At 45.5% G+C, this 26,563-nt stretch overlaps 3 protein-coding genes across 4 annotated transcripts in view; all 3 read right to left on the reverse strand.

Annotated features, from left to right (window-relative positions):
• Positions 1-1,910: 1,910 nt before the first annotated feature.
• Positions 1,911-13,380, reverse strand: LOC309396883 (ras-related GTP-binding protein C-like). The gene is made up of 7 exons (XM_081962422.1): positions 13,038-13,380; positions 12,742-12,945; positions 12,293-12,492; positions 9,001-9,115; positions 8,434-8,576; positions 7,670-7,818; positions 1,911-4,665 (listed from the first exon to the last, which is right to left on the reverse strand). Exons 1-7 carry the CDS (start codon positions 13,338-13,340, stop codon positions 4,517-4,519), a joined length of 1,263 nt encoding a protein of 420 aa, XP_081818548.1. The 5' UTR covers positions 13,341-13,380; the 3' UTR covers positions 1,911-4,516.
• Positions 13,381-14,555: 1,175 nt separating this feature from the next.
• Positions 14,556-26,563, reverse strand: part of MYCBP (MYC binding protein) — a 227,919-nt gene continuing 215,911 nt past the window's right edge. Inside the window, exons 2-6 of the mRNA XM_081962434.1 lie at positions 15,267-15,326; positions 15,097-15,169; positions 14,955-15,003; positions 14,744-14,873; positions 14,556-14,635 (exon numbers count right to left, since the gene is read on the reverse strand). Coding sequence (XP_081818560.1) covers positions 14,591-14,635; positions 14,744-14,873; positions 14,955-15,003; positions 15,097-15,169; positions 15,267-15,281 — 312 coding nt within the window. The 5' untranslated portion in view covers positions 15,282-15,326 and the 3' untranslated portion in view covers positions 14,556-14,590. The remainder of the gene's footprint in view (positions 14,636-14,743; positions 14,874-14,954; positions 15,004-15,096; positions 15,170-15,266; positions 15,327-26,563) is intronic.
• RHBDL2 (rhomboid like 2) overlaps positions 17,744-26,563 on the reverse strand; it is a 34,167-nt gene continuing 25,347 nt past the window's right edge. Inside the window, exons 6-9 of one of the 2 annotated variants that reach the window (XM_081962425.1) lie at positions 23,414-23,474; positions 21,537-21,598; positions 21,417-21,432; positions 17,744-20,028 (exon numbers count right to left, since the gene is read on the reverse strand). In XM_081962425.1, the coding sequence (XP_081818551.1) occupies positions 19,955-20,028; positions 21,417-21,432; positions 21,537-21,598; positions 23,414-23,474 (213 nt within the window). In that variant the 3' untranslated portion in view covers positions 17,744-19,954. The remainder of the gene's footprint in view (positions 20,029-21,416; positions 21,433-21,536; positions 21,599-23,413; positions 23,475-26,563) is intronic. The other variant, XM_081962424.1, reaches the window with a different exon arrangement.

Below are 26,563 nucleotides of genomic sequence, written 5' to 3' on the forward strand. Positions count from 1 at the left end.
GACTTCCAATTTAGGTCAGATGCCTTTTACAACATTCTCTTCCCATCTATATACAAAGTAACCTTTTTCTGGCTACAATATCTGATCGTCCCTCTAAATGTCCGTGTGAAACTGAGCTGGATTCTAGCAAAAATGTTACTCATTCTTTCTGACTGCATTTTGTATTTTTTAGGTCATCTCTGTTAAAATTCTAAAGGGGACAGCGACCAGCGCTGCCGACAAGCAAACAGACAAACAAACAACCAACAGACCAACAAACAATTGAACAAACAGACGTGACATCTGTTAAGCATACAAAGTGCGCGCAAACATAAAAACATAAAAGAGAAAAAACACAGCTTCAAAAATAAAACAAACAAGATAGTTTGAGTATACTCTGAAATAGAAGGCAAAGTTGCATTGAAACTGTAAATGCAGGCATCAAATATCACCCTTAACCCCGCCTTTCTGAGGCTGGCAGGGAGAGGGGAAAAAATGGTGAAAAGAACACAGCCCCCCTCCTCCTGCCTTCTCACCAGGGGCAAAGAGGGGGGTGAGAGGAAAGGGGAAAAAATTGTTAAAACGACAGGCTCCCTTTTCCTGGGAAGACAGGGAGAAAAAATAAATTCTCATCATTCATTCAAAAACACCTCTTTTAGCACAACACGCTCTGCTTTTTCAGCCAACAAACCTTACATTTCAAGCATCCAATACTGACTACATAAACACCCATTTACACCTGTAGTTACATTTCTTTTGCAATAAATCAGTCATTAAATTTATTTCAATGAACTAGCTTACCCCCAAAGCAGTGAAAACCCAGGCAGCAGTTTTAATCACAAAGGTGATATAAGGCCCTGAACTGACTGCCTGTGTCGCCCTGCCTCAAGGCGAAAGCACATCCATTTTGCTGGCCAGCAATTAATTAAATCACATTAATTTTACACACTATCATTATAGATACAAAGAACGGTAAGTCAAAGGAAATTGAATGCACAGCGGGGGAGGATTCCAAAAGCAAAAGTCAGGAAAGGGGAAGCAAAAGTTGTATTTTATAACTGATACAATTTACAATCTGTAGACACATAGGTCATTTTGTACTAGGGTTTTGATCCCTGATGAAAGAGAGGGCGAGATGTTACCCCCCTTGGATTTTTACACTCTGTTACAATAATGCTTTCTTTGAAGTTTCCTGTAAAGCAGTCCGGGGCTGTGGGGGCGGCCGGAGGGATAGGGGGTGTTGTTTTCTTGTCCGGGCAGGGACACGAAGTGTTTGCCAGGATAGGATACATTTTTGCAGGTGGTGGGACTACAGAGTCATACGGGGGAGGTATGACTTCTGCCTGCAAGTGGTTGTTAAATTTGTGGTGAATCATGAGGCATTCCATAATTATGCACCATGTTGTTAGAATTTGAATTGGGGCCCTAGGGGCCGTATGGAAGTATTCCCCCAATTTTGTCCATGTAGAGATTTTTGATGGACATTGTTGCCAAACATAGGTTAAAAGTCCAATTAGTTCTTTGTTTTTCAAACGAAGGCTTTCCCTCCGTTTGAAGAGATTTTTGAAGAAGAATCGGTTGGCTGTCTCATTTCCTTTAGGTGCTCGACCTATTGTTGAGATAACCTTCCGCCCATTACTTACGTTATCCAGCCGTGTAGGTCTTTTTCAAATGAAGGAGAGTTTCTCTCAGCCTTCTCGACCTTGAGATTTCCCTCCTGTTTGAAAAGATTTCAGACGGGATGATGCGCAACACCCTTCGAGTGGGTAGGTAAGGACGGTCCGAAAACGCATACCAGAGGGTCCCATGCACGACGATCAAGCTGCTGGTATCACGTCGGGGTCACCAGAATGCGGTATGTCCCGGGTCTCCTCCGGGGTTGAGCGCATCAAGGCGGACCCACTCAAGGGGAAGTGAAGACAAACACACGGTTTTTCCTCGGGGCAAGTGGGCCCAGAATGAATTCTGGACCCCCTTTTATTAGCAGCGTATGCGGAAACAAAAGCATTCTGAATTATCATTGGTTACATAGAATACATTTGCCTGTCGCTCAAGCGGTGCCTTTTGGTGTTAGTATCTTATCAGCTTGGACTGTGTGTTCCCTAAGCTGCTTTAGCCTGGAAAGTCTCCGTTGTGCATTGTTCTATTTTGCAGACACAGCTTTCTAGAGGGGCTCTCCCAGTGGGCATCCAGCTCAACCCGCATTCAATACTCAATTTATTTCAGTCCCAAATTCCGTATGTGTTCCAATCAGGAAAACTGATCTGCACACATACCATGGCGACCTCATTCCCACAGAACTCCTTCACAAGGCTACCCCGCTGCTCTTTTTTCCAGATATCTGATCACCATCAGACTTGAATATTGTAAAAGAAACTATGGGGTCATCTCAAATACGGATTGCATGCAAGATCTAACAGTAATAATACTGAACTAAAAGAATTCTATAAAGAAGAGGAAGAAACTATATCCAAAAGCAAGGATAGTTTCTCAGCTAAGTAAGGTGTTTGAAAGCTGCAGTTTCCACGAATGGGGCTATTCCAAAGTACCCATGTTTTCCTTAAAATAATACCAGGGCTTATTTTATTTTCGGATGTCTTACCCGCTTACCTTAGGGTCACCGCAGCCATGCCCCCCATGCCAATACCTGTCACACTGCTGCCCGACTTCTGCAGCCACTTGCAGCCATGCCGCGTGGCTTGCTGTGCTGCCGCCACTGACACCAGGAGGCTCGTCGCGCCAGTGTTGCTGGTCATCGGGGGCTATGTGGCATGTTGTGCCGTTGCGTGTGAGTGGCGGTACTGGCACAATGAGCCTTGTGGCGTTCGGCCATGAGTGGCGGCACCGGCGCAATGCACCACGTAGCATCTGGCTGCGAGCAACTGCAGAAGTCAGCGCCACGACAGCTGTTGAGGCCTGAGAGGCCTCTCTGCAGTGGTCCTAAGGTAAGCAGGTACAGGGTGCTTTTTACTCGTGCGCCTCAACCCACCTTGTACAACCAGATGGTGGGCAGGGCTTATTTGGGGGGTAGGTCTTATATTAGGTGCAAGTGTGAAAATCGGGCTGTCTTTTTTTCAGGGTAGGTCATATTTTCAGGGAAACACGGTAATATCTGAGTTTCCCAAGAGAATTACATTACTGTTTTTCCATAAATAGATGGTTGGTTCTGCTTACAAGTTGAAAGGAATCAAGATTAAGCAGAATTTCTGCAAGGTATTAATTAAGACCGGCAACCACCGCTAATAACAAGAGCTGTTGGCTTCTTGCTTAGGACTTGAACTGTTACATTTTTACCAATTCCAGACTGTGAATCCAATTAAGGATCTGTGTAACTTTAAAACTTTCCACTGGGCACTAAAGCCTGTATTTCCTTGTATTTGATTCAGAGGAGAAACACTTGCCGGGATAAAGATCTTTTATTAATGTAGTCTGGGAACATATCCGCTCCAGACAGAGCCTTCTGGCAGAATGCAACGACCTGTGAAGAGTGTTAAAGCATGTTAAACCTTCAACAAACTCACATTGACATTTTGAGTTAAAGAGCAGAATCTGAGGCTCGGGAAGTGCTGTCATCATTAAGAGGATGGCATTTACCTGCCCAAACACAGATGAGCTACAGGAAGATTCACAGAAAACATTTCAACAGATGGAAAGTATTCCTATTGAAGGAAGTTTCACATGTTGTTAAAAATGAGCAAAATTGTTTGCAACTTCTAGCAATCGAAACCTATAATTGTTCCATTCTTGTCAAAGCCGTAAATATTTTTTAAAAATAAAATGACCCTCCATGTGATCATGCGGCCTTGAGAATGAAATACGGAATTCTAGCCATATTAGTCATGGCAGGATGAAATGGAATTATTTGTGAAGAGTGTAAACGTTTCTCCTGCTCAGTCGTGCCACACTCAAGGGGTGGTGCTAATCTCCGTTTCCTAGTTGAGGGAGCCAGCGCTGCCAAGAGGCTTCAGAAAAATAGTGTAAAAGAATGAGTAAAAAAAAAACAGTGCAAGAATAAACGCAGGAACTGATACCGAGTGACCAAAAGCTTGACAATTCAAGACATGACATTTCAAACAGTTCTGAAGACAGTTAGAGCTAGAAAAGCAGATAAGCGCTTTCATTCCATGGGTTTGCAGAGGAGAGGTCACAGGATATATTACTTTTTTTCAGGCATTACCACAAAACTGTGCAATAACTCAGGTGGAATGTGTTGAGCGTGTACTCAAATAAGTTATGAACCACGCTTGAATTTCAGGGCCTCTGGAGCACATCGCCTGCTGCTGAATCCTGAAACAAACAAGGAAGTTCCCCCTGGAGGAGAGGCTGCCTGGCTAATTACAACAAAAGGCACCACTCTGCATCTTGGCTTTCCCTCGGTCACTCCTGGGTGTCCGTATGAGCTGTGACAAGAAGTCCCCAAGGCAGACTTCACTTGCTTCAAACGAAACGGAGGACATTGTGCCGCCCGTCGTCCGTGCTGCTGCTCCTGCCCTGATCCAGACCCAGAGTAGGCAAGCAAGCCCCAGGCCGTCCTGACTCAGTCCTCCTTCGGGGTGCCGTTATGAGTCACTGCTTTCAAATTGGGAATGTTTGCTTGATGGCCACAGGGGCGGTGAGAGGAAATGCCCACTTCAAAGACCTCATGGATGGCCTTTCGGAAGCAGTGGAAATTATAGTCTATTAGGCCTGTGAAGAAAAAGGGATGGGGAGGAGAGGGAAGAGAGGCATCAGTTGGGAAGATTTCAGAAAACGAGAGATGTAACGTGGAAGCTTTGGAGACTGAGACGCGGTGGATTCGATCTGCCCTCTCCTGAGCTCAAAAGGTATCATCTGGGATGGTAAAAATGCCAATAAGAGGGAAACCAGCCACTTCAGATGCAGAACAGTTGTTTTAAGCATAACAGCTTTCCAGTTCTAAGCATTTTGCATGCCTGCTTCCTTGTCCTGCATGCTCCCACAGAAAACCCCCGTTCCCCATTCCCCTCCTGCCCTCTTGCTGGGAAGCAGCCCATGACAAGCCTCCTTTCAAAGAGACCTACTTGAAAACGAAAAGTGATCTCGGCCACCTATGGCAATGGTGCAATCAAGCAAGCGCTCTCTTCCCAATGGACAGTTGCAAAAAAAATTCATCAATATATCCATTTCATTGGATTTAGGACTGAAGCTACAATTCTCCACTAAGAGAGACTGCCACTCGGTGTTGAATATTTTCATAGCAACAGCACTTAGACTTATATACTGGTCCCTAGTGCTTCACAGCACTTTCTGAGCACTCTTTTTATATGGGATAAATCAATTAGAATAATTCCAGAATGCTGAACTGAGCACGTTCTCCAGGGAAAATGTTTGAAAGTTGAGTTGGGCAAAGAAAACCAGGCTTATTATTAGCAGATATCCGAGGCATTTCCAAAGACAACAACAGAATGATGAACTTAAGACTCTTCAGAGATTTCTTATAGAAAAATCTGAAAAAGGCAAATAATTACGTCCAAGAGAACGGCATTTCAAAGAATGTATGGCAAGTAAGCTTTTCTAGAGGCTTCCCTACCTCTTCTTTTCCTGGCTTACCAAAAATGTTCTATCAACTGTGGGGCACCTACCGTGTTTCCCCGAAAATACAACAGGGTCTTATTTTCTTTTTACCTACAAAATATGGCTTGGGCTTTATTATGGGGGGAGGGTTTGTTTTGGGGTTGCCGGGCGGCTGCTCTCTTGCGAGGGGGCTCCCAAAGAGCCGGGCACAGCCTCAGGGGCGAATGGCTGTGTTGCGCTGTCGCAGCAGCACAACACAACAGCCATGAAGCCACCACGCTCCCGAGCAGCCACCCGGCAAACCCCCTTTGCAGCCGGGCACAGCGCCATTCACTTACCTAGGGGTATCGCCAAGCCGTGTGAGCGCCTGTTCGCTGCCACCCGGCTCCCGCAGCTTGGCGCCTTCCAAATGCCAGTGAATGGCGCTCTGCACGGCTGTTCCGCTCTCGCTCACCCGCCTCCCAGCCTCACGATGCATGGCCCAGCTCTCATTACGGAGCCAGGGCACCTCTGCCGCCATCCCAGCCTGGCTTTTTCCACGGCTTCCAACCCGAGTCTTTTGGCAGTGGCCTCTCTGGGCGCATGCTCTATGGTTGTGGGCCAGCTGCCTGCAGAGCGTACAACCATAGAGCGTGCGCCCAGAGAGGCCACTCCTGAAAGACTCGGGTTGGAAGCTGCGGAAAAAGCCAGGCTGGGATGGCGGCGGATATGCCCTGGCTCCATAATGAGAGCTGGGCCATGCATTGGGAGGTGGGTGAGCGAAAGCGGAACAGCCGCTCGCGCAACCCCCCTCTCCAGCCGTGCAGAGCGCCATTCACTGGCATTTGAAAGGTACCAAGCGGCGGGTGGCTGCTCGGGAGCGTGGTCACTTCATGGCTGTTGTGCTGCGCTGTCGCCCATCAGTCTGTGCCCGGCTCTCTGGGAGCCTGCTCGCAAGAGAGCAGCCGCCCGGCAACCTCCCTCTTCAGCTGAGCACAGCACTGCTCACCAACCTAGCGGTATCCCGAAGGCACCAAGCAACGCGATCACCTTTGTCTCCCCCCAGGTTCCCATGGCTTGGCACTTTCGGGATACTGTTAGGTTGGTGAGCGGCACTCTGCCTGACCAAGAGGTGGAGGGTTATCCAGGGGGCTTATATTTTTGCCCACCAGAAAAATGTGGCATGGCTGTATTATGAGGACATGTCGTAATTTCGGGGAAACACGGTACTCAACAGAAAGTCTCCAAAAAGGTTATCAAATAATTCTCTTTAAAAAGCATTTGGGAAAACACAGACTTTTGTGCAACTATTTGAAAATGTATATTAGTCTTCTAACAGACAGACTAATGCATAAGAGGGGACAGATTCAGATTATATCAATCCAAGCAATTTTCAACCAGTTCTAATTGCCATAATCCAAGGACTACCTATGCTGTCTGGCATTTAATGTAATTTTAGGATAATGTTCTTTTTCTGTGATTGTCATTTGTACAATGGTTCAAACCCTTATTTTAGAAAATTTATCTGGCCACCTGCTCCCTCTCAGTGAGTGTGTGTGTATATTGTAATTTATCCTGTGGCTCCTTAGCTAATGTATTACAGCAGCGGTCTCCAAACTTTCTGGCACCAGGGACCAATTTTGGAAGAAAAATGGTCTTCCATGGACTGGGCGGGGATGGTTTCACGTGGAACCTAGATCCTGTCCATGCACAGATGAAGCTTTGCTCTCTCACCCACCTCTTGTATGGCCCAGTTCCTAACAGGTCGTGGACCAACACCAGTCCACGGCCCAGGAGTTGGGGATTCCTGAGTTAAAGAAATCACCCTCTCTCCCATGCTAGGATAATTATCTCATTGCCTGTTCGGGCAATGTTTAATGCAGTTTTAAAGCAATTTCTCATGATAGTTTTGTGGAACTAATGGATGAAACGGAAGGACATTCCGAGAACTGAAACATTTATACTGTTGCTCCCTGTATGGTACTTGGAACACTATTCCAACTTTCACCTCACTAGGACACAGCCAGCTCAGACGAAATATTTCAGATGAAACCGTTTGCCCGGAGTTTGAAGCAGAGCGTATTTTCTATTTTAGAAAAAATAACAAAACTATGATCATTGTTTTTAATGGTAATGTTGACGGAACAAAATTAGGAGGCGCACTAGCCCATTTGCTCACCTTTGCGTTCAAAGCTTTCTTCTCTGAGGATACACACCAAGGCTAGAAATTTTGTCACTTCTTTTAAATATAAAACAGTTGTGTTATTGAGTTTAATAATTGCCATAGATTCCTCGTCATATGCACTACCGCTGCCATCTTCTTTTAACCTAGAATAGGTTGAAGGAGAAAGACTGTTCAGCATATCTGAGTTTTAGACTGAGCACCTAAACTTGATACAACTCAGATGCCTCATTTATATTTAAGCAACTGAAGAGAACTTTACAACAAATTTACAACCTTTACAATTTATGACAACTTCAGAAATGTACATTTGCTTTTTAGCTTGATTAATCTACAAATGTTTTAATATCCTTACATTTATATTAAAAGTTTATATTAATATAAAAGTCAGCATACCATAATACCGAAAGACCTTTATTATGTTATTTATTCATTAAATTTATATGCTGCCCATCTCATTCACAAGGTAACTCTGGGCAGCAGTTACATTTTGACAGAAATACCTGTACTGTGATCATGACGTGAGACATACCAGGTTTCATAAGCACGCTGGCTCAGGATTCTAGACCAAATCAGTTTTGTTGACAAAATTATGCCAACAATAAGCAAGGCAGCATAGCATCCCCCACCTTATAAACTAAATGTGTCAGAATTTTAAGATTATCCTGCATTTCTCAAAATATCCCTGAACAGTAAAGAATCTTAGAAGTCACTGGCTTCTTTCACGATTGTTGTTCTTTACTTCTAGAGCATTTACTTACCCATATATGCAAGAAACATCAATGACAACGTCAATCATGTCGCAACATAGCTCATAGGACTGCATGTCAACAGGGGAACTGTCTGTTGCAATATAGATCTTGCTGACAACATCAAAAAGAAAAGCTTTCTCAATCCCAGAGTTCTTCAGAAAATGAAAAGACAGGTTTAAATTAAGATTGCATCTCACAAATGCCCACATCTGTCCTGAGATTCATTTGCTTTTATTTATTTTGCAATTCTTGATTGTATATACTTAAGAGGTAAAAATAACCACGATACAAAGGAATTATTGAACCCACCACATATTTTAATAATTCTACTAGCGTGCAATCCAAATCTTTGATAGACAAAGATTACTAGTTTAAAATGTCTAATATAAACCAAATAATCTGTTAAAGCTCAACCAGATTGAGCAGACTCTAACCCACTTCTGCTTTGGAGGCAAAAGTTCTTTCCAAGATCTCTTGGTGTCAATTTCACTATCTCCTAAATGAAAACCACTCACCTAAGCTCTTTCACCACGTTAGTCACCCTTTCAAAATGTGGAGTAATTAACTGCTACTTACTGATATAAAGATATTCAGCAAGTTTTCCAAAGTGGGCAGCTGTGGAATGAGCTTCTGCACCACCTTACTGAAGGCCTCAAATATTGAGTGATCATAGATGCTGGTCAAATAAAAGCTAAAAAAAAAAAAGAACTCTATAATTAGTTACCGGAATGGTTTCAAATGTTACCTGCTGTTTTGGCCAAGCTAATACCACCACTGACATCATTCCCCAACTGGAATCTGTTGAAATTCATTTCTTTGTGTGATTCACAATTAACTTACTAATACGGTTATGATTTACTGAAACAACCAGGATCTGCATGGCACATTAAACCCTAATCTTGGTTTAACAAGCACTAACATTGGTTACTGCTTGTTACTTAAAAATTAGGCATTGGAAAAAAAGATTAAGCAATCTCCACTAACATTTTCATTGCAATTAACCAATTAATAAAATGCTTGGTATGTAAATAAATGACCTGTTTAGAAATACTATATTTATATCAAATCAAGAATTTGAATTTGAATTTATTAGCGCTTATAGACCGCCCCCTCTCCCGAAAGGGACTCGGGGCGGTGTACAGTCCATGTCAAAGAACAAAATTAAAACAATTAAGATTACTAAATGGACAATATATATATATAAATATAAATAGATGGATAAGAGGAGGATAAAAGATGTGCAGGACTGTATTGCTAATAAATAATTAAAATAAACAGACACTAAAATCCCAATACCCAATAAAATTAAATCTACAGAATAATCCCCTTAAAAAACCAGTAAAAATATAAATGCCAGGAGATAGGCATTGAAATTATGCCAGGCCAGCCAGTCAGAACAGGTGAGTCTTTAGTTTCTGCCGGAAGGAGCGGAAGTCGGTGATGGTTCTAATGTCGGGGGGGAGGTCATTCCAGAGGGTTGGGCCCATCACAGAGAAGGCCCTACTCCTTGGCGTCGCCCGCTGGCATTGCCTAGCGGACGGCACCAGGAGAAGCCCCTCTCTGTGAGAGCGAATTGGCCGCTGGGATGTATGTGGGAGGACGCGATCCCGCAGGTAACTGGGCCCTATGCCATGGAGCGCTTTAAAGATGGTGGTCAAGACCTTGAAACGCACCCGAAAGACCACAGGCAGCCAGTGCAGCTCGCGCAGGAGCGGTGTTACATGGGAGTACCTGGTACTCCCCATGACTGCCCGCGCGGCTGCGTTCTGGACTAGCTGCAGTCTTCGGGCGCGTCCCAAGGGAAGCCCCATGTAGAGAGCATTACAGTAGTCCAGGCGAGACGTCACCAGTGCATGAGTGACAGTGCGTAGGGCATCTCGGTCCAGGAGGGGGCGCAATTGGCGCACCAGGCGAACCTGGTGGAACGCCCCCCTTGCTACGGCTGCCACATGGTCATCCATTGACAGCCGGGCATCTAGGAGGACGCCCAAATTGCGCGCCCGTTCCACAGGGGGCAGCTGTTCGCCCCCTATGGCCAGCGCTGGAATCAGCTGACTGAACCGAGGTGCCGGTAGCCACAGCCACTCGGTCTTGGAGGGGTTGAGTTTGAGTCTGTTGTCCCCCATCCAGACCCCGACGGCTTCCAAACACCGGGACATCACTTCGACAGCCTCACTGGGGTGGTTTGGGGTTGAAACGTACAGCTGAGTATCATCAGCGTACAGATGGTATTCAACCCCAAAACCACGGATGATCTCCCCCAGCAGCTTCACATATGCGTTGAACAGGAGGGGCGAAAGGACCGACCCCTGCGGCACCCCACAAGTGAGTGACCTCAGGGTCGACCTCTGCCCCCCCGTCAACACACATTGCAACCGGTCGGAGAGGTAGGAGCCGAACCACCGTAAAACGGTGCCTCCGACTCCCATCCCCTCCAGCCGGCGCAATAGGATACCATGGTCGATGGTATCAAAAGCCGCTGAGAGATCTAATAGGACCAGGATAGAGGAGCAACCTCTATCTCTGGCCCTCCAGAGATCATCCACCAGCGCGACCAAGGCTGTCTCTGTGCTGTGTCCGGGTCGGAAGCCGGACTGGCGTGGGTCTAGATATTCGGATTCGTCAAGGTGTCGTGGAAATTGCTGCGCCATCACATTCTCAACAACCTTCGCTAAAAAAGGAAGGTTGGAGACTGGACGATAATTAGCCAGCTCCATTGGGTCCAGTGAAGGCCTCTTGAGTAAGGGCCTCACCACCGCCTCTTTTAAGGCAGTTGGTAAGGATCCCTCACCCAATGAAGCGTTCACCAGGCCCAGAAGCCAGCTTCGTGTCACCTCCCAGGATGCCAGTACCAGCCAGGAGGGACACGGGTCCATTAAACATGTGGTGGGTCGCAGCCGTCCACGCAACCTGTCCAAATCCTCGGGGGCAACAGAGTCAAACTCCTCCCAGAGTGGTCTTACAAGACTCACTGTTGACGGCTCGTCCGGGCCACTGGAGGGGGCCCATCCAAGAAATGGACTAACAGGTGAGAGGGGAAAGAACTTTGTTCAGCATGAACCAAATTTCGGTTTTCAGAAATTCAAGAAAACGATACAATCAGAAAAATACCAGATGAGAAAAAGGAGACCTGTGAATTGTGACAGCAGTTGAGATTCAGAAAAAATATATTCTGGGCTTTGGCTATTCCCTTCCCCACCCACAAAGTAGTGCTGAATCATTAAACAAGCGTGCAGGTCATTAAGCGGAGCATGAGCTGCCTCAGGCATGGGGAAGGCCCTTGGAAGCTGAACAGAGGCCCAGGCCTGCCTGCCCTGGCCCTCCAAAGGCCTCCTGCACCACCACCTCCATGCCCCATGCTCCACTTCCTGCCCTCTGGCCTCATAGGCCTTTTCCCACTCTCACTGGGTCTCCACAGGGCTGATTCCCACCCTGAAGCCCAAACACCCTCCTCCTCTTCCAGAGCAATGGAATGGATTGCTTTATCGCGCGGCTGCATGGCACGGTTCTGGAAGCTGGAAGCACTTTGTGCGTGAGACAAAAGGGCAGCCACATTCGGGTTGCCATCGTGCAGCCTGGGAACAAGATGTGCCATTTTGCTGCTTAAGGCGGATTGCAGAGTGCTTTCTACAGCTTTCAGACCTTCTTAAGGCAGCAAAATGCAGCATTTTGTTGTTGGGGCACTCGGCAGTGGCATTTTCTGGCCAGGGGAAAATGGCAACCCCTTCTGGAATCGTGCCATGGGTACAATCAAAACAGTATTTCTTTACTGAAAGAAGCCTCCCTGCTATTCACATGTTCTGGTCTCAACTTGTAATTAGTAACAGCCATTCAAAAGCATGTAAGAAACTACAGAAATTTCACTTGCCTAAGATGTAGTTTTTCTAAGCCAGCATCGGCAAGATCATCATTGGCTCTTTGATGGATGTCCCTTTGAGTTTCAATTTTATGATCATCCGATAAGCCATCAACTTTATGAATAAAGACTTCAAAGTTCATGTCTGGATTGATTTTGTAGGCTTTGGAAACCGTAATATGGAGTCTGGTTAATGCTTCCATGTAGTCGTCCTGTAAAAGAAATGGAATATATCGGTTTTTTGCAACATTGCTCTGAGTGTTTTTTGCAGCTCTTGGATCTTTTCAGGAATCCCAAGAGCAGCTTTGACTGGGGACCATTTCTAGGCCCTTTGGAGGCCAAGAAGTTGAGAGAAAAGCAGAGGAAACAATAGCAAGTTAATTACCGCAAACCGTGTTTAGTTTATACTGAGCTCAGCCTTACTCTTTGGGGGGCCTTTGCTTGTGTCCCCCCCTCCCCACCTGCGCGTCAATGACGTAAATGAGAGCTCCGGTGCCTCGGAAGATCATCTCGTAGTCAAAGGTGGGATCGAAGAAATCCATCTGGCCAGGAAAGTCCCAGATCTGGAAGTTGACGAAGGAGCTGTTGGAGACGTCGTCCTTGTAGATTTTGTTGGTGCTCTCCAGGAAGAGCGTCTCGTTGGGGGACATTTTGTGGAAGACCACCTGCCGGGCATAAACCACAGGCGGCTCAGGCCGGGCCTCCTCCCCCGCCCCCCGCCCAGGCCCCGCAGAGCCCGGCCTTCGCCCAAGGGCACCTTCTGGATCGAGGACTTCCCGCTCCGCCGCAGCCCCATCAGCAGGATGCGGGGCTGCTTGGAGGAGTCGCCCCCGCCGGCCCCCAGCCCGCCTCCGGGCCCCGCCAGGCCGATCCCGCCGCCGCCGCCGCCTCCCGCCAGCTCGGCCCCGTCGTCCTCGCCCGCCTCGGCCTCGTCGGCGCCGTAGCCGAAGTCTTTGGGGAAGGCATCGGCCGCGCCCAGGCTGCCCGCGGGCAAAGCTGCGCCGGACAGCTGCGCCGGCTCCTCGGCGGCGCCCGCGGCCCCGAACGGCATGGCGGCCATGACGAGCCCGGCCCGAGGCGGACGCCCAGCCGATTGGCCGGCGCCGGCGCGGCGGTCATGTGACCCCCCTCCCCACGGCCACGCCTCCCTGCCGCCGGGCTGCTTCCGGGTCCGGGCCGCCTCGGGCGCCCCCTCCGACCGAGCGGTTGCAAGGCAGGCAAGTGGCAGCCAGCGCAGCCGAGGTTCCTGCAGCCCCCGGGCGCTTCGCGATCGGCGCCCTCACGAAGGGAAGACCTGACTCTAATTTGGTTTTAAATTGAGTAACAACTCTATATTATTCTCCAAAAAGTCGTATAAACGAAGTTAATGCCAACCACTAGTTACATTTGTAATTGTAAAAAGTATATTAGATTTCTATTCTATAATTTTTTGTTTTTGATTTCCCGCATTTAAAAAGTTTACCTTATTTTACATCTGTACTTCTCAGCTTTTTGTCTTATTTTCCTTTATTGCCATAACCATTTACTAGTCAGATTTCATCTTTTCAACGAGTAAATAATATCTGTAATTATTAGAACATTGTCAATGATCTATAACTTTAATTGAAATATATATTTATATAATTTATATGGGGAGATTGTCTAAACCTGATATCTAGACCTAGATATCTAGGCAATCTAGATATCTAGGCAATGGTCAACTTACAGTGGCAATCGGGATGTCGTCCTTGAGTGATGCTGTCACAACTTTTTTACCTTTTTGACCTTTCTCTTAGCAATGGCAATCTCTGTAGTCTCAGGTACCAACGCTAACTGAATTCCACATTATTAGGTGTGACTACTTCCTGCTTGCTTCACACCAACTTACAAGTCCAAGGACAGCAGACAGGCAAGTGGCGGCTGGCCAGTGGGAGAGGGAACAAGGGCGTGCAGATCAGGAAGGGTGCATTGGGGAGTAATACTGGTCAGGAAGGATCAGTCCAAGTAGATGGGTTGAGTGAGGATGCAGTTAGGGGAAGCCAGCAGGGAAGGTTGCAAATGGAGAACATGCAATAATGGAATGCTATAATCAGTTGTAAATGTGAACTGGTTGCCAAGTGCCCAGATTGTGACCACAGGTGTGCTGGGGTGGCCAGAACCCCAAGGATCAGCCTCATTGTAACTTCGAATGGTTGCAGAACAAGTTGCTCAGCTTTGCACTGAAAGGGCCTACCTGAACAGCCCTCTAAGCAAAAGCACGGCCACAAGAAAAACTTGCAAGACCCCTAGACACCCATCCTTTAAGATCTTTTATTGAGACATGTACAAGGCTTATTCTCCCCGCTTCTCTTCTTGCGGCGGTTCATATTGGGCCAGCTGAAAAGAAGGGTAACGCGGTTAGTCTCTCCCAGGCGCAGGGAGCCCGCCTGGCGGTCGATTCTCCCCCCCAGCAAAAGGCCGAGGCCTCCCGGGAGACTGCTTTACCTTGGCTTTCAGTTTCCGATTTTCTTCCAGGAGGGCTTCGTACTTCTCTTTCATCTCGGCCACCTCCAGGCGGAGGGCTTCCACCTCGGGGTTCTCCGGCGCCGCGGCTCCCAGGTGGTGCTTCAGGAAACTTTGAGGCGGGAGTCAAGGGCCGTCACGCCTCCCAAGGCCCAGCCCGGCCCTCCCACCCGCCTCGCCCGGCCAAGGATACTCGAGGGCGCAGCTGGGCTTCTCGGGCTCCTCGTACAACGCCACCAGCACTGCAGGGCGAGAAAGCGGAAGCGGCGCTGGCGACCCGGCGGGCAGAACCGAGCGGCACCTCGCACCCCACCCTCAGCGCCGAGCCACCTTACCTTTGGTCAGGGTGTCCATCACGCCGGACTTCTCCAGGTAGCGCCGGAACTGCTCCCTCTTGGAGTCGGCGGCCTACACCGCAGGGCGGGAGGGAAGGAAGGAAGGAGTCAAGCGCGCTCCGCCCCCGCCCCCACAAGCCCGGTCCCGGTGGCGCCCCCCCTCCCCTCACCTTGTAGCTGGCCATGGACGCCTTCGGTTCCTCTCGCTGCTGCTGCTGCTGCTGCTGCTGTTCCCGGGCCACGCGCGCAGGAAACGGGAGAACGCGTGCGCCGCCGCCCGCCTGTTAAGCGCGCCGCGGCGTCCGCGCGTCGCCATGGATACAAGCGGCACCGCCCCCGTGGGCCCCTCCTCTTCCGCCGCCGGCTTCCCCTCTGCGCTTCTTTGGGCCAGAGGCGGAGGAAGGGGGCGGGACCTCCTGTCTGCGCGCGTAGGGGGAGGCCCCTCCCTTCCCCCTGGGCCGAGGAGCGGCCGCCCGGCCTCGCGATTCTCCGGCTGAGCTCCCTCCCCGCTGGGCAGGATCCTCGCTAGGACGGACCCGCGTCACGGAGCCCTTTGGGTGATCGGGAGCCGTTGGGGTTGGAGGAGCTGCGGAAGTCGGGAGTGGAGGTGAAGTCAAGGGGCCGCTCCGTGCAGCCTCCCTGAGGGGCCCTGAAGCGCTGGGGGCTCCCGCCGCCTCCCCTCCTTCCCTTTTGGGAGGCTGCGGCTGAAGCGGCAGGGAGCCATTTACTGGGCGTGGGGGAAGAGAGCGGACGGTTGCTACAGAAACCGCCAGGTGACACGGCGGCCTCTGAATCAGAGTCGTGGGAGATGTAATTGGGACGGAGGAAATGTATTCGCTTTAGACGCTTGTGATAGGCTGTGACGGCATGAGTACTAAGCCAATCAGGAGACAGTGGGAGGTACATTTGTAAGGGCAAATAGAGGCGCTCGCGTGAAAAGAGTCTCCCCACAGCAGTCAGTCACGGCCCGGTTGGGTCAGTGTCTCGGGTGAGCAAGCCACCAAGGCATACCCAGCACGGACAAGGGCTGAAGGAAGCTGGGGCCAGCCAGTGGTGAAATCACCCAACAGGGAGCTGTAGCAGAGGGCCCAAAGAGCCGCATGCGGCTGCAGCCGCGGGTTGCCGACCCCCGAGTTAAGGGGTGTCCACTGTATCTGCATGGGGCGGGGGGGGGAAGTAACCTCTTTGCAAAGTAGGAAACAAAATCCCCATTGTTCTCTCTCAGAGGTTTTGACTGGTGTTGGTTTATTTCAAAACTAGACAATGAATCCCACACGGGTTGGAGTCGAGGCTCTGATGGCTTGTCCCGAGGCTCATTCACCAGAATTTCTGGGGCTCTTGTTGGGGGTGATTTGGGGGCCACCAGGTAGGCCTCGAAAGCCAGATTTGCTTCCTTGATGTGATATTACCTGCCGCAACCCTCTGGATGCTGCCTATACTAGTAGCCACAAACACCGCACTCTGGGCCAGTTTATTTACTAAAGGGTGGAAACCAGGCAATGGCGGGTTCTAGTCCCGCCTTAGCTGTGAAAGCTGGTTGGGTGACTCTGGGATCAGTCCTCCTCTCTCAGCCGAAACCACCACAGAGTTGTTTGGAGGGAAACGGGTGGAAGAAGGACTATTAGATATGCTTGCTGCCTTAAGTTATTTATAAGAGTAATAAAAATGGAATCTAAATAAAAACAGAAACAATCATAGGGGCTAGAAGTGGAATGATTCCCCACCCCCACCCTGACATACATTAATCGATTCTGGGCTTTTTTTATATGTATAAACTGTTAATGTTTTTCTTTGTATGCCACTTAAGAGTCACTTAGATTACATGGGCTATATAAATTGTCTAAAAACAACAAGGAAATGTACAACAATTACAAGCCAACGTAGAATCCCACTTCTTTGTAGAGAAGAGCTGGGTTCCCACAACACATAACCATCCCTCTTCTTCTACTTCCCTTTCTGGCCTTGGCTCTTCTCTCTTTTTGCTGCTGCTACCTGTGTCAGCTGGGCCAATCAGTTATTTTCAGCCCAACTGTTGTATTTATCATGATTAAATGTCACTGCTTTCAGCCAGAAGTCTGTTTCCTTCTTGGATAATAACAATTGCAGTAGCTATAGCAATAACAATAGCACTTAGACTTATATACGGCTCCATGGTGCTTTAGAGACCTTTCTAAGCAGTTTACAAAGTTAGCAAATTGCCCCCAACAATCTGGGTCTGTCAAGATTGAATTCGCTTATGCTTCCTGTGAATATTAGCATTTTTCAACTTGCCAAAGAATTGGTGGGAAGGAAGAGAAAGATGGAATGCGGAGGCTGCAAACTCCAACCATGAGAATCCAGCCCCCACCAAAAATGCTTCTGCAGGTGTTGGCCAAGACGTGAACTGTTCTCAAAACAAAAGAACAATTCATAATTGGACAATGTGACCTGTCCAGTGGGAGGAGGGGAGGGGAGAACTCTATTCTTTAACTATGCAATATTGCGCTGGAAAAGTTAGAGCCGGTTTTGCTTTCTTCAGTGCCAAAATGATTCAAGTTTTGCTTTTGGGAATTCAAAATTCCTGAGAGTGTCTATGTTTGTTGGGTTTGTTAATCGGACCGATGACAGAGTCCTTATTTTACCCAACCTCTGAATGATGGAAGACTTCATCAACCTTGAGCCACTCAGAATTGAACTCCTGGAGTAAGCAATGAGTTAACCTGCAGTACTGCATTCTAATTTAGTTTACCTATTGGAAGAACATGGAGGGAGGAAGTTGGGACTATCTTCCCTTTGCCTTATGCTTGAACAGATGCAGGGGCCTCTTTAGGAGAAAATACCAAACACTTCCAAATACCTCTTTCCGTCTCAATGCAAAGCCAATTACAGTTGCTTCCCCAAAACCTGCTGGTTGGGAATTTTGAGAATGGGAATCCAGCACATCTGTGAGGGAGGTACCAGTGACAGAAGCACTTTCCTTCCTTCAATGCTACAGTTTAAAGAGGGAGCTTGGGCAAGCTTATCTCTTCATACCAAAGGAACAAGATTTATGGAATAAAAATGCTAGCATTTTCTATTCAGTCTCCCCAAACACCACCACATACAATGTTTATTTAAAGTTTTAATTGTATTTATTTAAATTGATTTATTTGGCCACCCATCTTGATTCTGGGCAGTTAATAAAGATTTAGAAATGCAACATAAATTGTGTGTGTGTGTGTGTGTGTACACATATATACACATACATAATATATACATAAATCGGCCAACTAACACAAAATGGTTCCAGAAAACACCAACCTTTGCCCCCATGCCTAGGAAAGCAGGTGTTCTGGACCTTCTGGGAGGTACATAGTCAGGACCAGCCAAACTTTGGACCGATGGGGTCCGATGGGGTTTCAGGAGGCAGACCTGAGGAAACCGTTTGCTTTCTGGGAGATTGCATATACCAATCCATGATTGACAGGGCCCGGAGCACGGATGTCAAACTTGCTGCGTCACGTTATGTTTCATGACGTTTTCCCCATTCATGGAGCTGGGGTGGGCTGTGCATGATGCATCTGGCCCATGGGCCGCCACTTTGACACCCCAGGCCTCAAGTGAGCCCTTTCTGCCTGACCTAATCCTAGGGATAAAAATTACAGGGATACAGCCATCCTTCAAATATCTGGCCCGGGTCATGTAAGACTTTATAGGTAATAACATGCACCTGTAGTTGCACCTGGAAGCAAATTGGGAGCTAGTGCAGATTGCAAAGCAAAGGTATAATATGGACATAATGAAACGCACCCATAATTGCCTCTGCTTTTGGAGGTTCTTCAAGGGCAGCTCCATGTAAAGTGAATTGCAGTAATCCATTTTAGGAGTGATCAAAGCCCGAGTGGCCATGTACAGTGCCTCTTTACCCAGGAAAGGGAACAATTGGTATTAAACATGAAGTTGTGGAAATCCTCCCTCCACATTCTATCCTCCCATCAACACTGAATACAACCAATTCCACAGAACAGAGAATCAGCAGCAGATTGCACCAAACTTACACATGTTCAGAAGAATATCCTGGACAGTAAGTATCAAAGAGTAAGGATAGATACGCTACCCCCATTTTTCACCCACAAGTGCAGTTGGTGCTGTTTCAGATCCATATCCCAGCCTGAAACATCCCTTGAGGAAAAATGTGTTGGCCTCCTTTCAAAATGAATGTATTTGTCCACTCAAATCAACCTATTACCATTTATGATGTATGAAATGATGCTGGAGGAAATGCAGGCTGATGATCTTAGGAGTCCCTTCTAAAGCATCTGGACACCAGGAAACTTTCACCTTTCTCAAGGCAGGCCATCTGCACACGATCGGCTTGTCAGTTATCAGCAAGATTTTGTGCAAATGAAAGTGGCACAGCACTGCAAATAATTTGCCAAATGTAGTTCAAAAGCAAGAGTCATTGGAGCAGCCCCTCAATGCTTAGAAAAATCAAGTCAAAAAGGAAGGTGACAGAAGACCTGGCAGCTATCTAGTCACTGATGCTGATGATACAAGCAGGAGCTAAAAACTCAAACCCATTACTGACAAAAAAATTCTAACAAAAGACTGTCAGCAAAATCATAACGACTCTAAAAGTCTGAACAATTTAGCAATTAAAAAGCTTCATATTACAATATATTCATACAAAGTATAAGATGATGCTATAAAAATATGAAAACAAAACCAAGATTTTTAAAAGATTTTTAAAATTATCCTTCAGAATTATACAATGTTATTGAATGTTGCATTCTACTGGTTTGCTGGTGAGAAAAACACATTGAACAATACAGCAAGTACCACAAAGATTAAAAATGCACTTATACAAATCCAGAATCTTGGATCTTTAATGAAATTTTTATCAAAATTGCTGAATATGACATAACCTACTGACATTCCAGCGAGGCCGCCTGCAATGTGGGCCACAAAGGAAACCTTAGGGGGGGAAAACACACACATATATTTTTAATGGCTGTATTTTTGCTTGGAGTGTCAATCTTTGATGCAAACAGCCAAAGGACAACATGAAGATGGTTGCAGCATTAGTGAAAACCAAAACAGAAATATTTGCAAATATGCAGGATTTTGGCGCTTCCAGCATTACAAAGCATGAACAAGGGATTTGCAAGAACAGCTCCCAAGTAGCAGACTCTCCCTTAATCAAAGAGGGATAAAGAGTGGAGATGCCACAAGAATGAAATTAGAAGATGAGGTTTCCAAAATAAACCCTAGAGAGCTATTGTATTCAAAGAGCTCTCTCTCTCTCTCTCTCTCTCTCTCTCTCTCTCTCTCTCTCTCTCTCTCTCTCTCTCTCTCCCTCCCTCCCTCCCTCCCTCCCTCCCTCCCTCCCTCCCTCCCTCCCTCCCTCTCCCTCCTCCTCCCTCTCAGTGTACCCAATTCTGATGAGAACGTTTGATTCAGGGCCTCTGTGAAATAATTGCTTTCCCCTTAAAAACACATCTCCAAACTTTAGCTCTGAATAGGATGTTCTACTGATTCTATTCATACAGAGAGAATGCAGTCATAGTTAGAATTTCTAGTACTGAGTTGCTAGCATGGACCTAATTAGTTCTAATCCTAATACCATTACTGGGCAAGCTGCATTGGTTTCGCAGCTTGCCCAGTAATAAGTATAATCTTTATTGTCATTGTACTTAAATACAACAAAATTGGTATTAGGATTAGAACTAATCAGGTCCATGCTAGCAACTCAGTACTGTAAGCATTGGATGCTTACAGACCCAATTCAAAGTGTTGGTTGTTAACCTTTAAAGCTCTGTATGGCATGGATGCAAGGTACCTATGTTCAACTTGCACTATGGAAGAAGTCTGCTATGGATCTCATCTGCTAAGGAATCTGGGCAGGCAGGTTCAAGGAGAAGAACCTTTTCTGCTGTGGCTCCATCCCTGTGGAACACTCTACCACTGGAGGTGAGAACCATTCCCACCCTTTTGGAGTTCTGGAAGGCTATTAAAACTTGACTTTATCGGTTGGCTTGGGATCCTGAGGGGCGTGTTCACTGCTGGAGATTGTTGACCAGATAAAGACCTCACCCCCATGCTGCCCATTTCTTAATTTGGGTTTTTGGATAGTCTTTAAAATTTTAATCTGCATGTTTTTAACATTTCAATATATTTTATTTGTTTTACAACTTGCAAGCCTCCCAGAGTCCCCTTATAGAGGAGGTGGGCAGCATAAAAATGTAATGAATTAATTATCCTGAGGTTTGTGCTGGAAAGGGAATAGGAGAGAACAAGTCAGTGGAATACAAGATATAGAGGGAGAAAAGGCAACATTCAGATAATGTGGTAAGAAAAAGTACCTGGTGTAAGTTTGCACTGAAAATTAATAAAAGAATGACAGATTATTTATCAGAATTGACAGCAAATTGGCAGCAAGTTAAGAGAGTGGAGATATTTTTTAACAGAAAATATGAACTCACCTGAATCCCAGTTGAAGGAGAGAGAAATCTTCTGTACAAAGCAAATCCTACATCTGTTCCAACTAAGAATTTAATGCAAATGGTCAAAAACCAGCTTTTCAGTGTCGCACGTTAATCAAGAGATTGTTCCCAAAGGAATAAGTAGGTAGGTATCATTTAAAAACCAGAGGGCTCTGGCCCTGGCATGAAATCTAAGACTCTCCATAAAAGGCCATACAAAGCTGGAGCCGCCTTCTCTGAAAGTGTCCAGTCTACTTCACAATCTCTCTTCCCCCAAACACATCGTGGAGCATAAGAAGATACAAGGTTCCAGGAGCAAAGACTGGACTGGTTTCCCCATTAATACTGATAGCTTGGGTGGACTCAGGAATGGGGACTTGGGGAAAGCAGCCCCGTTATTTGTGCCCTCTGCAAGGCATACCACGAAGCCTGCCTTCTTGCCTCACTTAGTCTGCAGAGTATGCTACATTAAGAAGCCATGGGAACCACTGACAGATCACGCAAGATGCCAACAGAACGTTATGGATAACTATCTATGATTTAAAAGGCATAGGTGAAAAATCCTTTGGTGTGACAGTACCTAATAATCTGATCCTAGGCTGAGAAAATGGAATTGAGCTTTTGTTTTTAATAGAACCTCTCCCATGAAATGCCACTTACAATTTCTTCTAGGTCATTAAGGTGAGTTTTATCCAAAATAATTCCCAATTTGCTTCTTTGACCAGGGCACCGTGATACAGCACTGTCCTTGATTGGGCAAAGCCAAAATCAGTCTCTCCCAAAGGCTGGTTTAAACATATTGCCCATTTTCCAGAAACCAAAGTGCTTAAAAGCACCCAGAACAAGTGACAAGTGACTTCTCTCCAGCTATTCTCTTTGCAATAAACATCTGCTAAAAACCAAGGATTGGTCAAAGGGGCAACAAGGGACTGATTTGGGTGGGTTGACTGCATTGGTTTTACTTGGAATCCACTTGTTTTTTGCACATTTCCCTTTTTCCAATAAACTTTTTTTCTATCCATAGCTTGGCTTTAAATACATTATAAAGGCCTTTCCTTTTCCCTTTCCCCTTTTCTCCTTTCATTTTTGCACATGCAAGCCTGCCCAGCCTCATGTTTCAGAATTAGTGCAAGGCTGATAAAGTTCTGTATTTCTGAGTTTTGTGTGGAAAGATCCGAAGTGCTCTCCTTTCCTGTTTTTTCTAGCAGTTGGTCAAATGGAGAAGTTCTGGGAAGGAAGCCTAGGAACTCCCAGCTAGCTAGAGGATGGCAGGGTGTTCTGGGGCCTCATTCCATAATGATCTTTTATTACAGAACGTCTGGATGGAGAAACCAGGCAAATTTCCTTTTTTTTTTCTTTTTCACCTCCCAGTTGATATCAGCATGCAACCACCAAAAATTTACTACAAATTTTAATAGCAGATTCCTCAGACTGTCATTTTTATTTTGCAAAGCAAAAATGAACGTGAGAAGCCATTTAATGCATTGTTGTCATAGTCACTACTCCAAATTTCCTTTCCATATTCCCCACAATCCCTTCAGTTCAAAATTTGTCCCCAAAGTTACTATTAAAAATAATAGTAACAGCTCCATTGCAAATATCCCTAAGTATATTTTGTCTTTGATAAAATATCAAAGAAAAAAACAGTAGCTTTTCTGATATTACACAGAACATGGTTTATTTTAAATATCCTAACATACCACCCTTATCCAAACTGTAAAAGGATGTCAAAATACAAACTACCCCACCCCACCCCGACTAACTGCATGTGAAAGAAGAATAGAAGTGTACATGTGCTTCACTAAGGACAGACAGAAAAAGCAGAATGGCGAATTCTCCAATTTTAGCTCAGAGAAGAGAACATTTTAAAAAGTTACCTATTAAGCCAATGAATAGCAGTCTTGCAATTCCAAAGAGAGGAATCATTTCTCGGAAGTTCTGAAAGAAAAAGACATGAACAAACTCTAAAACAATTCCATTTCAAGCTATAAGTTACTTACCAGAAAGTAAAATTATATTACCAAAGAATTAAATCAAGATCACAGAATTATAGAATATAGAGATTTGAAACGGTCTTAAAAATTCCATAACTAGCCCAAAGCCTCCCAGCTGGCTTTCACGGCTGTCCTTAGACTACAACTCACCATCTCCTGGCGATTAACCCAAAATCACCCAGCTGCCTTTCGCGCCTAAAGCGGGACTAGAACTCATGAGTGTCCTGTTTCTAGCCTGGTGCCTCCTTCACCACTGAACCAAACTGCTCTGTTTTTATCCGCAAGGAAGCACTACTTTGATGTGGTTGTGGGGCTTGTCTGCGCTGAGCAAGAGGAGAGCTATGCCAGAGTTTCAACCTCATCAGATGAGGCAGACAAAGAAGTGTCTAGCGTGGTGCTTTAACGATTAGACCCAATTGCTCGATTACAGTCTCTGTTCACAACAATGGAAGCCATAGCCACTTGCTCCTTAGCTGGAATTGGCTTTCATTTGCACTCAGTTCTTCCCAACCATATGGGATGTCATATTAGCAGAATATATCCAGATCCAAGCAGTTTGGCCTTTTGCAATTGATAGACAGAAATGCTGTCAATGCAGATTTTCTAAATGCTGTCAAAGAATTTTTTTGATTTTTTTAAAAATAGCTACTGAGATTATCACAGCTCATGCCATAATCTTTCAGTTTTGGTTTTCAGATCTTGATCTATTCTATTAGAATTTTATTCTCCATTTTTTTCTATTATCTCTTGGAATTGCCACCTCAATTATCCATGCTTTCTCCTTTTCAACCACAGTTAAATGTAGGGTGTTCTGAGCCAAGATTTTATCAGTCTGTATTCAGTAATCCCACAATATTTTAACCTGATCATTTTTGACAACTATTTTTCATTATCTTTCACTGTTCATTTCATTGGAAAAAAAATATTTTTTCAATTTTTCACTATGCAAACCTGTGCTATCCTCACAAGCCATTAGTTTGTGCAGCTTGTGGAGCCACCATAACAAACGGAGCCCGCTGGAGCAGGAGTCTCCAAACTTGGCAACTTTAATGCTTGTGGGCTTCAACTCCCAGAATTCCCCACCCGGCACTAGACGATGATGAAAACGGCACCTGCTGGCAGAATTGTACCTGGTTGCCATGAGGCAGCCTCTGGAAGAAAGCCGAGCCTCGACTTGCACGGCATAAGCTGGACACATCTTGCAAAAAGCAGTAAGGTAGGCTTGGTGCTGCTGAGGTTCAGAGCTGGCTGAGTCCTGGGTAGCTGGATGGGCAGCCTCCATCTAAGTCAAAGACTACCTATAGAGGATTTTCCATAGATCTTTCCAAAACTGGATTTTTAAAAAAGAATTTCTATTGTAATTTCTATTTTGGCAGAATCTCCTCTGGTGTGGTTTGCTTAAATTGGATGATTTGTGCCTCAAAGCCTTCAATTTTCCTAGTTACTGCTGTTATTTGTTCCTTTATGATTTCCTAAACTTTTTCAGTTTTTCTGATGCTATTGTCAATATTTTTTATTATGCTTGTCCTGATCTTTTACATTTTTCAGTTTTAAAAAAAAAACTTTCATGTTTATTTTAAAATTACTCACATCTGATCTTAATTTCTTTCTTTCTTTTTCTTTCTTTCTTTGGCATCCAGTCTGATCTTCCACTTTGGGACTGAATGCTTTTGGTTTTCTAATTTCAGTACCCAGTTGTTCTGTAACCACCACAGCTGTACTGTAGACAAGCTGATTGGTCTGTTTGATGTTATTTTAATCCTTTCAAACGCCTTGTTCACATTCTTTATTATAGGTCTGTTTTGGGCATTGCTTTCAATGCCAACAGTCTTGGGCTTTCTACTGATAATTTTAAATATGCCAAAACCTTCTCTTTTCATTCTTCTTGTCAGGAGCTTAGTTCATGGACTGTCTCAGTCTTGACCTGAACTAATTCTGCTGTTATTACTTCTCCTAAGCAATGATGTGTGTAGTTCAATTAGTTGTTTCCTTCATATTTCTAAATTGCTGTTATCTGGGTATCATTCTACTATTGGCTTTGGGTCTTTTATTTTCATAATTTTACTGAATCTCTTCAAGTTTTGCTTCTCTGAACATTTATTTCTTGTAATGAATCTCTGATCTTCTAATTATTGTTCAGGGATATTTGGGTCTGGATAAATTATTTTACAATGTTCAAACATTCACTTTTAGTCCTGATTTGTTGGTTCCGATTTATAATTACAGTCCATGATGGTGTGATTTCGAAACACAGTTCAGTTTTGTCTTGTTTGTGGTTGATGTTCTTCCAGTAATCCTACAGATTTAGGCCCTGTTTGCTCAGCCATCTTCTGAGCCCCTTAACCAACAGGCAACAGATACCGAGTTACTCTAACATCTGATTTGGTCCTGATTGACCTGGGTTAAGACTGATCTGGTATAGGATACTTTTTCTGTTTTCTTACCATAATAAATGGGTTAGCAATACGCTTCATAATCGACCAACTATCTTCTTAAGATGTATGATATTCTGAGTAGCGCAGTTTTTTGCAGTTCCGCTGTTGTTGTTGCAGGAACCTGTAATTTCTTGATGTATTTTATAAAATTCTTGGACATGGTGCCAAGTGCCCCGATGACAATGGGTATCACTGTTACATGCTTCATCCATAGCCATGTAGTTTCGATGGCCAGGTTGCAATATTTCATTATTTTTTCTAGTTCTTTTTCTTTGACTCTGGCATCTCTAGGAACAGCGATATCAATCAACTGTACACTTCGGCCCTCTACAACCGTGATATCTGGTGTGTTGTGCTCCAAATGACGATCCGTTTGTATTCTAAAGTCCCACAAGATCTTCACCTTCTCATTTTCGACAACTTTTCCCACTTTATGTTCCCATGACTTTTTGGATACAGGAAAGTTGTATTTTTTACATAATGACCAGTGGATTAATTTAGCAACTCAGTCATGTCCTGCTTTGTAATCAGTTTGCGTGATTTTGTTGCACTCACATGTTCAATGTGAAACAGTTTCAACTTTGGCATTGCAAAGTCG

The sequence above is a fragment of the Natrix helvetica genome (genome assembly GCF_964273705.1).
Source record: "Natrix helvetica genome assembly, chromosome: 9".
In the NCBI taxonomy this organism is placed as follows: domain Eukaryota; kingdom Metazoa; phylum Chordata; class Lepidosauria; order Squamata; family Natricidae; genus Natrix; species Natrix helvetica.

Excerpts from the sequence above, each read along its gene's own strand:
- LOC309396883 (XM_081962422.1), bottom strand. The coding sequence starts at position 13,340 with ATGGCCGCCATGCCGTTCGGGGCCGCGGGCGCCGCCGAGGAGCCGGCG. Across the intron at positions 8,577-9,000 it reads TGCTGAATATCTTTATATCA|AACTCTGGGATTGAGAAAGC; the intron begins GTAAGTAGCAGT and ends CATTTTCTGAAG. Across the intron at positions 7,819-8,433 it reads GATGTTTCTTGCATATATGG|GTTAAAAGAAGATGGCAGCG; the intron begins GTAAGTAAATGC and ends AACCTATTCTAG.